General features: G+C 36.4%; 1 protein-coding gene across 2 annotated transcripts in view; it reads left to right on the plus strand.

Moving 5' to 3' along the window:
• Vps13B (vacuolar protein sorting 13B) overlaps positions 1–12521 on the plus strand; it is a 965007-nt gene that overhangs the window by 125042 nt on the left and 827444 nt on the right. For both annotated transcript variants that reach the window (XM_090386413.1, XM_090386414.1), the window contains exon 7: positions 8717–8899. In XM_090386413.1, the coding sequence (XP_090242539.1) occupies positions 8717–8899 (183 nt within the window). The remainder of the gene's footprint in view (positions 1–8716; positions 8900–12521) is intronic.

A 12521-nucleotide genomic window follows, 5' to 3' on the forward strand; every position in this document is an offset into this window, starting at 1 on the left:
CTCTCAGGTGATTATTCTGAGCAAGAGCATTGAGCATGCTCAATCCATTCAAGGCTTTATACACCTCTATCAGATCACCTCACTGGTGCCTAGTCTCCAGACACTGTAATTTGCAAAACTTAAGCCTTTCTTTGTAAGAGCAACCCTTTGTTCCATTCACTAATCTTGTTGCCCTTCTCTGTACTCGTTCCAGCAGCTCTACATCCTTCTTGAAATGAGGCCTCCAGACCTGTATACAGTACTCAAGGTGTGGCCTGACCATTGCCTTATACAAGGGAATAATCACCTCCTTATCCCTGCTAGAAAAATTCTTGTATATCATTGACAAGACACCATGAGCTACTGTTGCAGCCCGTCTGCACTGCTCAGAGAACTTCATATCTGCCTGCACAATTACCCCCAGGTCCTTTTCATTCTCTACCAATGTCAGTGTAGTACCACAGAGTTGATACGTTGCTCTCGGCCGACCGGGCTAGCCAGGTAGGTAAAGTGCCTGCCAGGCAACCCAAAGATCGCAGGTTCAATTCCCGCCTCGGGCTTGGATCATAGTAAAATGCAAAAACTTTGGGAGGTGCAATATGGCCATAGAAGCTGATGTGCCAACAACTAACACAAAAAAAAACAAAAAAAAAAACGTTGCTTTGGGGTTGCTGTTTCCCATATGTAGTACTTTACATTTGTCAATGTCAAACTTCATTTGCCACCTCTCAGCCCATCTGCTCAACCTTTCCAGATCCTGTTGCAGCAGCATAGCATCAGTAGTGTCCTTAACAACCCTGCCAACCTTTGTATCGTCTGCAAACTTGGACATTAAGCTTGATATACCATCATCAATATTATTTATAAATACAGATTATTGAGTATAATGGACCCAACACTGAACCCTGAGGGACTCCACTAATAACATTAGTTCACGATGAGCAGTGTCCATTGATTACCACTCTCTCTCTTCTCCCCGTCAACCACCCCTTTATCCATAGCACCAATTTGCCTCCAATGCCTCCAATTTATTTTACAAATGAAATCCTGAATGCAATTATTGAGTATCCAGAGCCGAAACTACGGTTGGGCAAGCGGGGTCCCCATTCTAAGTATTTTAATGGCACAATCGATTGGTTAGGTATTTTAAAATTGCTTCATTTTTGATTTAATTACAGTCGTACTTCTGTTTAACAAATTTCTTTATAGCGAATTTTTTTGGTTCCCCTTGGTAATTACATTTAAAATAGTTTCCGTTGAAAGAAGAAAATTTCCGTATAATGAACGGATGTTGTTATTTGGTTTTTAGGAGTATTAGCAACTGAGGCCATATTGCTCCGGGCATATGTGGTGGTCATTCCCTGACCTTTCTGCATCCTCCGTATTTGGTAGTCACAGGCTCGAACCCCAGTCTAATCAAGAAGCGTATGCTACGCACTGCTGCTCCTGCCCACCTGGCTATGGAGGCGTCAAATGGATTAGGAGAGACGACTTTGTTTGCATTGTTCTCACCTCTGGCCTTTAGGCAATTTAGTTAATTAGAAAGCAGGAATTAACACATAAATTTCACAATGTTAGTGGTGTCCATAAAACCTGGGCAGTCACATACCGAGAAGTTGCACTCATCAATCTGCTTTCCATAGACAGTCAGAGGATAAGAAGATTCCCGACACTGATAATAGCCTCTGGTCAACCTGTGTTGTGGTTCCCCTTTGCTCCTATAAGAAGTCATGTTTTTTGGAGAAGTGAGTGATCCATGCCTTCCAGTAAATTTCTCCCATCTATGTTTACTTGGTCACAGTAGCTGAGTATCTGTGTGATTCCAACATTTTGCACTGTATTCAAAGAACTAGTGAGAGTAGCAACATAGTGGGGGGGGGTTGAGGCAACTAAGACATTATATAAATTTTACGAAGATGAAATGTTGCCAGATTTTGAAAATTTGTTGAGCCTTTCACTGTGTAGAAAATGTTCTAAAATATAATGGCATACAGGCAATAATTTAAAAAAAAAAAAAAAAAACTGTATTACCAATCTCCAAAAAACTAGCACGAATTAAGGATGATTGCTAAAGAACTTGATGTGGAAACTATAAAGATCGGTCGTGTGTTCGGGCCACAATGGGCAGGTTGTAGCTTGTGGACAGCAATTGCGGGTTGGAGGAATTGTCCCGCTTTGTGCAAACATTTTGAATTAGAAGTTAAATATTCAGGATTATTAAATCGACTTTTAAATTTGGAATTTCTTAACCATTTAGCATTAATGATCGACATCCTGCAGTAGCTCTCTTACCTTTCAGAAGCTTTACAGAATCACAATGGTAAAAGCATATAAATTAATAATTTGAACTATCAATGCTATTGCTAATTTGAAAAATTCTGAAGGAAATTATGAAGCTAAAATTGATAGCATGTTGAAGTGGAAAGAAATTTGAAGGAATCAAATTCGAAATAAGAACAAATTTAAAAAATTACCTCGTGACAAGTTATTAAATGCATTGTTTTATCCTTAAAGGTTAAGTTATTGATGCAACAGAGTGATTTTAAATTAAATAAAGAAAATAATGATACCATTGAAAGAAATTTTAAACATATGCTACCGGAAATCATGGAATATGAAAAAAGAACTTTCGTCTCAGTGGCAAGACGGTGAAAAACGAATAAGAAATTTGTTTTCCGATAAAATATGAAATAAAAATTAATGATTTCAGAGATTTTGTCAAAGACAGTTTATCTTTAAAATCAAGTGAAATTCCATTTTCAATTAAGAAAGCCAGAAATATCTTTGAAACCATTGCGATTAGCAGTGCTGAAGCTGAGCAAGCTTTCATTATGATGACCATACATCTAAATGAAAAAATTTTGCTTCAATTTGATCCGGATCGTTATGTCAAATCATTCCTTTGTAATCATCGCTCAGCTATTGAGCAAAGCAGAAGATCAACAACAAATATTAATAAAAAAGCAAATTGCATATGGCAGTTTGTAGAATAAATTTTTCTTGAATATTTGGAAAATAATTTTTTTTCATGTAATCTGTGATTGTTTTGTTACTTTTTCTAGAAAGTTTGTTTTTTATGTAATACAGTCGATTCCGGTTATTTGGGACACATCGGGACTAGTGCATTTTGGCCCGATTAAGCGGCTGCCCCAGTTATGCGGAGTAAGTGCTAGTTGTGATCATGTTTGTGAATTGAAGTTTAATTCTATTAAACAGCAATTCTAATTAGCAAAAATAGGAGGAATATTATCCACAGGCTATAAAAGTATACTGTATTAAGTACAATTTTACACCTTATTACGTTACCAATTAAAAAATTAAATGATACGTGAAAATAGGAAGAATATTTTCCACAGGTTAGCAAAATAAAAATAAATTTACGCTTACGTGCATAGCTTAATTAATACGTACTGTAATATGTACATACTAACTAGTTGACATTTCTTTTCACTAACATTTGTGGGTGTGGGTTAAAATTTAAAACAGTAAAAGAGATGAGCAATCAATAACAAAGAACCCGGCACACATAAATTGCAAGTAGCACGATACGGCCAAGTGAGAACGGAGTAACAAATTGCAAAGCTTAAAAAATAGGAACGAAGAGCAGATTCTGAAAATAAATTTTTTATGTGATGAAGCACTGACAGAAAAGCCCAATAAACAGGGGACTGCTAATTGTTTTTATTGTTTTATGGTTGTGACCTCCAGAAATCCGACCGAACCACATGGTATGGTCGGAGACAATCGTAGGGTAATCTTGAGTGCCACGGTCTCCTGCTCCGATTAAACAGCATGTTGTTCCAATTAAGCGAAGTAAACCCTAGCTATTTTCTCGATTGGATTCTGTTCTTTAAGATTTGTCCCAAATAAACGGCTGCCCCGTTTAATTGGGACAAATACACGGGGAATGTTTTGTGGAATGTTTTGTGATAGTTTTTATGTTATTTGTGATATGGGAAATATTTCGTGTTATTTTTTATTCGCAATATTAAAATTTTATCATTAAAAAAATGTATCCATTATATTTCCCTAGTTGTTAAAAAAAAGACAAATAAAAAAGTTGTGCGTGTGTCAAGCACGCGTTGTAGATGGTTTATGCGAAACAACCTTCACAATTCTTTTAGGTATTTGATTTTTATGTATCAATTACGAAATAAAAGAGCTTTTTTATTGTAAATATTTTATTGATCATTCACACATTTTCATAATTTCTGGAAGACAAGATACAATGGATTTATGATAACTAAAGTAAGAGATGTATACTTGCGAGTGCAACGTATCTAAATATCTCTGTAAACTAGAGAAGAGATGTACATCTCTGTAAAGAGATGTACACTTGCGAGTGCAACGTATCTAAATATCTCTGTAAACTAGCACCGACTGATGTACCGATATTGTAGCTGAAGCGACATACGCAGCTGTTAGGGGCACCTAACAATGTAATGTAACGAAAATAGAAATTGTTGACAAATATTTGTATTGTTGCAGTCATACTTACTGCAGTAGTAACTTCAGGAAGCATAATTGTGACATCATACTATTCAAAAATCCTAAAAGGTTAGAACTCCAGCCACTGTCATCGAGTTATCATCCAGTTATCATCGTAAGGCGAGGCATGACAACCAGGTTTTTGTGTTTTTTTTTTTTTTTCTAGGTAGACCTAGGAACGTTTTACACATTCACTTATACGCATGGTTAAGGTGATAATAAGCTGCATCTGTCTACCCCCTAAATCCACCCCTGACTCGAGATATCATACTGGTCACAAAAAATGCATCACATGCTCTAATCAAGCTACTAGTACTGTGAGCGTGGGAAGCACCTCTGGTGGAAGCTACGGATGATGTCACTTCCGTGACCGATCAAATTTACTCTGTAGAAAGTTGGAAAAACTGCGAGTCCATTGTTAAAATATTCACAGCTCACCACTGTCGACATCCTATGCTTTTGTAGCACTCAAGTAAATTAGACACCAACATTTCACAGTTTTCTTCTTTCCTATTACCCAAAAAACCATGTACTACTGAATTGAAGGATCCAAGCTGCCAATTCAATCTCTTTTAACTGGGTTTCAAACACATCATCTGTCATGGGTTTCCTAATTTGGGGTCCTACGAAAATTCCTTTCTTAAGTTTGGCATATGTTAAATTAGGAAACACTTCTCAATATACAAATCTATTACCTTCTCTATCTAGTCCCTTCACAAAATTTTTCATTAATCCAAGTTTTATGTGCAGGGGTGGGTGGAAGAAGAACCTTGTTTGATTACACTAAAGGAATATATTTTACATACATTGTCCTGGTATGAACTCTTCCTGCTTGTCCCATCGTTGCACAACATAATGTTCTTCTGTTGCACGGCTGTCCCACGAACACAAAAAACAATATTTTGTGAAACCCACCTGCAAATCAATAACCTTAAGATCACTGCTTATGTTCCAACCATAATCCTGGTATTTTATAGCATTTAGAACCTTAGACATGCTTTCATGACTTTCTTTAAGTCCAACTGAATGAAACACAGGAAATGATGGAAATTCATTGCCAAAATTAAGTTTAAAAGCAAAGCTGCTTTTAAACTAAATTTTGAGGCATCTATGAATAAACGCCATTCATCTGACTTATACACGCCACCTAGTTCTTTCAGAAGTCCAATAATGTCTTTGCAAAATCACATACAGTCAGTTCTCGTATAGCACGATAGTTGCGTTCCTAGAAACCCTCGTGCAATGCAAAATCGTTCAATATAAACAACAGGCCCTATGGGAAAAATGGGGTTAGGTGCCGACCACCCAAGATTGAACACACATTTGTAACCAAAACATTACCAAACACAATAAATAATCGTAATAAAATACTTACGCATTTTATTACTATTACGTAATAAAATATTGCTAATGCTTTTACTTCTATCGTACGCAAACTTGTTTTTTGTTTGATTTTCTATCCAAACAGATGACAGGCGTTCCATCTCTTCCAATTCTTTGTGTCTTAATCTAATGGATTTTAATTACACTTTGAGTTATTCCTGCTATGAAAGTTGTTTTTATTTTCTCTGCATTCTTTCTAATTCTCGGCGTTGCCTCATTTAGGTCTGTAGCATGTGCAATATCACACGGTCTTTCATTTCGCTCAAAGCGTTTCACAATTTCATATTTTTTCTCTATCGACAGAGGCGGACTGGCCATAAGCCTTACCGGGGAAACCCCGGTGGGCCGGAGGCCGGTGTGATTTTGGCCATAAACCATAGTATGAGGCCACTATAAATTTTCCCGGGTAAGAATTTTTGATCCAGTCCGCCTCTGTTTATCGATATTGCTTTTCTTTTTCTCTCTGAATCTGCAGTATCTTCACCAGGACGCTTCCTTTTCACACCTTTTAAGTATTTTACTCATTTTTAGGGAACAAAGCACAATTACAAAACGAGGAGGCACGCTTGATACACATAAACAAAGCTGCGCATGTGTAGCAACTGAATAAACAACACCGTAAAGGCAGAGATTAACACCTCACATTTTAATAAAGCACATTTCTAGGGGTTACTACCATAAAACAATAAAAACAATTTCCAGTTGCGTTTCTGCTAGTGGAATCTGTTATAAACTGGTAGTAAACTCGATCTAATTGCATTTGCGATTATACCGATAGCTGGAATTGTGTTGGTTTTTACATTATTATGGTGAAATGTGTTTCCCCCTTCACTGATATAAAAAACATAAATACATTTTCAGAATCTTCTCTTCATTCCTATCGTGTTGCGTTCGACTGCCATTTCTTGTAAACACAAAGGCGAATCATGCATAAGCGAATTTGGTTTGTGTTATATACGATATCATTCCCCTATTTATAAATCGTGTATGATCGAATTCGTGTAGTGTAAACACTTGTTATACGAGGACTGACTGTACTGTCATCCATTGCAAAATATTTCGAAAACCTTTCATGTCTTTTTCGAAACACTGAAATCTTTGTTCCTGCTGCGAGTATATTCCACTGCTGTAACCTAGAACCTAACAGTTCAGCTTGTTCTTTGGGCAAATTTAAGTCTCGAACCAAATCATTCAACTCATCTTCATTGATTAAATGTACCTCACTACCTGAACTTACAGGCTGATAGTCAACATCTTGTGAAGTGGAGGCTTCTGGGGAATCTTCAACTTGAATTTGATCACTATTATCTTTCCCACTACTGTTATAAAGTTTTGGGAGGGGAGACACGGGTATTGGCAAATCATCACTGTGTGGAATGGGCCGAATTGCAGAAGGTATATATGGATATATTATAGCGTGTTTACTTTTTTTAACCATACCAGATATATTTGTCATACAGAAATTGCAATCATTAATGTGATAGATGGTTCTTACCAAACCATAGGGACTACAAAAGGTAATGCTTTGAGTTTGCCGTTTAACCGCTTCCTAAGGTTTGTTGTACAGGTGTGCGGTGCCCAAGGTTTGTCTTGATCACCAATTTTATATCCAAAATAAAAAGAATACGAAAGTTTTGTAATGTCATAGATATTTTTCATTTGGGTCTTTGGGGTAAACCATCCACAAACATAACAAAAATTGTCTGGATGATTGATACACTTCCTATGTGTCTGCTTATTCATTGTAGCACTAAATGAATTTCTGAAAACATAAATTCAGTTTTGAACACTACGATATAAAAACAACATAAATTCAATTTTTATCTCTACACAGTACACAAATGTGGCCTTACTAATTCTACTTGTGTGAAAACACTAAAAGAAAAAAATATTTGTGAATTGGCAGGTAGAGCTGGAAATTATTTTACTGCTACTACAAGGGTTGCGGGCTGCACCCTCTACTCTTGAGGAGTTGGTTATGTTTGGAGGATAGATTTTACAACCCTGAGAACATGTCACAATCAGTTAATACTTGGAAAACCTAGGCTGTGCCAAGGTTTTCCAAGTATTAACTGATTGTGACATGCTCAAATTGTAAATTGTTGCATTGGAATTTGAACCTAACAATCATAGGAAAACAGAGGCCAGAATCAATTGCTCAAATTAAAAGAATTAGCTTATATCTCTTAAAATAAATCAGTATGTCATGCATTACTGACTAGATTATGCGAAATTGGCATATTTTGGTAAAACGTAACTTCCTCTATATTTAATAACTGTGACATGTGAAACTAAACATGGTGATTTTCAAAATCTAGTTATGAAAATTGGTTAAAAACAGCATTTAAGTTCTTGGAGATAAAAATCATGTTGGCTAGTGTAATTACTCATGTCACTCTTTGATCTCTCCCCTTTGAATTGGGGATACATTTTCATATCTTTGGTCTTTAGGGACTTCTCCTAAGTTGAGGTATCCTCTCATAACTATGGCTAATGGTTTGCTTACTCCTATTGCTGCCTTCCCTTAATGTAATTGAATAAATCCCATCCATCCTAGCTGCCTTTTTTTATATTTGGCTTTGACAATTTCTCTTCCACATTCTTCTCGCTTTTCACAAAATCATTTAGCTCATATTGTCAACAAAATGAGAGAAATTAGCTTTTTTGTTGGGTTGCAAAAATTTGGAACTACCTATTATTACTTCAACTACTATCACCTCAATGATCACTGTTTAAGAGATAATATAGAATATAAATATTTAAATGACCACTCTGTATATTTTATTGTGATTTTGCATGTTTTTTGATTTTAGTTCATTTATCTCTCAATGTTTTAAATGTTTGTAATAAATCTGTTTCATTTCAGATAAAGTATCAGAATTAACTTCTTCATTCCTGGAATCTAGCAACTGGGAAGAGAGAGCCCTGTGTAGAATTGTGTTAGGTCCTGCATGTCTAGATATAACCAGTAGTATGGTACATCGTTTACAAAAGTTTCTTTACTGTGCATCATATCACGATTATCCTCCATATTCTGTTGATCATCTAAGTAAGTTGATGTGCTTAGAGATTACTGAAGTAATTGATATTTTAATATTGCATTTACTACTTCATTTGTGAAAGGAATTTTTGAGTACCCCAATGAACAGCTACTTTTTTCTTGCTAAAACTGCCTTGTTTTGTCTGCCACATGCATTTATAGAGTGGAAAATTTTGAAAAATAAACTCCCCAAATCAGAAACTAATTATGAGCCAAACAAATTTCCCAAGTAATTATAAAAACTGAATTTCATCTACTGGGACCACATCTCATCAGGTACTACAAGATTTCAGTGAGTGAAGGGAAGAGCATAGCATTTCAAGGCCCCGGGTACCAAGCGAATTCGAGGTCAAGCATTTATAGTGTGAATTAAATAGCAAGATTCTCAGAGATAAAAGTTCTATTTAAGTTATATTGTTTTCTATCAGCAGTTCATTTATAAATCAGTTCTCCACTTGGAAAGTCTCAAGTAAGAACAGAGAGAGAAAACTCACCTTTCTTTTTTGTTATACTGTATATATATATTACATTCTTTACTAACAACTAACCCTTCTAACCGCTTGGCCTCCTTGCGGCACTGCTCCTGCCTCCCCGTGGCAGGGCCGGAAACCTGGGAGGGAAAGTTAACCCCCAGGACAAAAAGTAGCTAACAATGGATTATGATGACTACCCTGCTCTTGAGCAGTCTAGGTGCTATCTAGTACTGTCAACGATGCTGACCGTGAAATTGCATATGATGGAACAAAGACAAAAAGATTGTGGAAGGACACAGATCAACAGGAATGCCCCTCATTCCTTATTTTGCATTCTCTTTCAGACAAATCTATTAGCACTCTATCACCATTTCTTATACAGAAATGTCTAGAAAATGTGGTGGGCTCACCCAGAATGGTGAGAAGACTCAGATCCGGTGACCTTTTTTTTTTTTTTTTTGATTTGGTAGTTGTTGGCGCATCGGCTTCTGTGGCCATATTGCACCTCCCAAGGTTTTTGCAGTACTTTGATCCAAGCCCGAGGCGGGAATCGAACCCGCGACCTTTGGGTTGCCGGGCAGGTACTTTACCCACTCGGCTAGCCGGTCGGCTCCGGTGACCTATTGGTGGAAACCGCAACTTGTGCACATTCTGAGACTTTGCTGAAATTAACAACATTTAGAGGACTACCCATACAGGTCGCCCCACATGCAATCTTAAATACCTCCAAGGGAGTAATTGCAGAGTGGGAACTGATGAACATAACAGAAGCTGAACTGGTCCAGGAACTTAAACATCAAAAAGTTATACAAGCCAAATGCATCACAATCAGGAGAGATGGAGATCTAATTCCCACCCGCAACATCATTCTAACATTCAGAACACCAATATTACCATCTAGTGTCAAAGCTGGGTATCTCAATTGTCAAGTATGGCCTTTCATTCCGAATCCTATAAGGTTCTACAAGTACCAAAAATTTGGCCACTCACAAATGGCTTGTAGAGGAGATCCAGTCTGTACAAATTGTGGTTCCAAAGAACACTCACAGACAGACTCTGATGCTAAGACCTCACACTGTCTTAATTTCAAAGGCGCACCCAGCCTATTCAAAATCATGTGATCTCTGGAAAACAGGGAAGTAAATTCAAAAGTATAGGGTAGAACGAAAAGTTACGTATCAAGAGGCAAGAAACAAATTATGCTCAATGCACCCAAGAACACATATGCAACAGCAATGAAAAAAATATCAATCTACGGCAACACACAAACCAAAGTTTCTGTTCCCCCAACCATATCTATTGTAGATTGGGCCCAATCTATGCTGTCATTGTCAATGAAACAATCTCCTAAGGAGCAAAAGGTAGCAGACAGAGCCAATAACACTCCAATCACAGTTCCGCTAACTGAACCACATAGATCATCAGATACTACAAAACTGAAAACCGATTCAGCTCCCACTAAGAAGCAGTAAATATGGATACCTATAATTAGTGCTTTTTTTGTAAAAAAAAATAGGTGCCAGTACTGATTCTTTGCTATCAGGAAAAATTGAAAATTAAAAGGATATGAAAAGTACTCTAATTTTTTTTTTCCCTGATACTGTTACTTTAGTAGTAATGTTTTTAGAATAAGAACAATGAATTAAGTATATGAACACAGTTTATTAAGCATAAATTTCTTATTCAAGTATATAAAAAAATAAGTAAAATGTGAGTAAAATAAGTAAAAAATAATAACATAAGTAAAAATAATTTCATAATAAAGTTTTTTTAGAATATTCCAAATGAAAATTTGGAATATTCTAAAAATATTCTAAGTTCTCATCGGACACCCTATGCCGACTTCTTTTCTTCCTCTTTGTGTGTTGTCAGTTGCTGAATGACGTTTCCGAAGCAGCCATGAATTGACATATTTTTCTGGATCGAAGTGGGTTAGCGATGGGCCTATAGTTTTAAGAAACAGTAGTGAAGAAACTGTTTTTGTCATCAACAAAGTGCTGGTTGGGCTGGCGATCAGATTCATTTGTGAAAGTCCTCGTTCACATTCACTCAGTGAAATTGGTATCGTACTCAGAGCGTTCATCAAATGCTTCAAGTCTTCCGAAACCTTCTTATCAATTAAGTATCCCCAAAATCCTCGAATTGCATTTAACTGTAACTTAATTGACAATTTTCTAACATAATTTTCACCAATGCTAACAATTGATGTTTAGAAGAATTGATACCTTCGTTGTCCTCGTTTTACTTCTCTCATCATCGGTATTGTCACTAGTTCTTAAATTTGAATTTTTTTCTTTTCTTTTTTTTTTGAAATTATCCAAAATATTGGTGTCATTCAGATATTCAGGTGCTGTGACCATGTAAACAGAGATAGGGAAAATTTTCAGAAAAATGTGGATAACGGCACTTCCACAAAATAACAGATGATTATTTGTCGGGGTAAAAGAAAATCGTTTTTCTAATTCTCGGTGGGAGGCACTTACAGTTGATTCCTAGCGGTGTCCAACCTACGGCCCGCAAGGAAAGCGAACTAAAACAGCATTTTAAACTTTGTTCATTATCAAAAACATTTTATAATGAAATGTTTTGTCCAGTAAATGTAATTGTGTATTGTACTTAATAAAAGTTTCGAATATTTTAAATTTTACTTTTACATGCTTTTACATGCGTTGAAAAAATGTAACACACTGAAGAATCAGTGTGTTACATTTTCCATATCTTGTTGCATGTATGTGGAAGGTTGGACACCACTACAGTAGAAGGTGGGCCAGAGCCCATTGGGAATACACCTTGATCTGCTCACTCTTGACCAGCATGACTTCATATGTGCGACAGGTGGTCGGATAGGTTTTACCAATTACCACTAAGTTGTAGAATGGTAATCCCTTTAGTTCTCTTAATTCGCGCAGCAGCCCTAATCTCCTAAATTGCCTGAAGGCCAGAAATGTGAACAGTGCGTACCGAGTTAATTCTCTCCTAATCCGTTCGCTATATGAAAATTTTCTACGCTCAGTGGAAACTATTTTAAATGTAACTTCCAAGGGGAATTCAAAATAATTCGCTATAAAAGGACTTCGTTAAACAGAGGTCTGATTGAGTAACTTTGAATTATAAAAATGGTTATACAGTTTTATATAGTAAATATCTTAACAGTAGAC

This window comes from Mastigoproctus giganteus, chromosome 12, assembly GCF_048544385.1.
Source record: "Mastigoproctus giganteus isolate SK-2022 chromosome 12, ASM4854438v1, whole genome shotgun sequence".
Taxonomy (NCBI): domain Eukaryota; kingdom Metazoa; phylum Arthropoda; class Arachnida; order Uropygi; family Thelyphonidae; genus Mastigoproctus; species Mastigoproctus giganteus.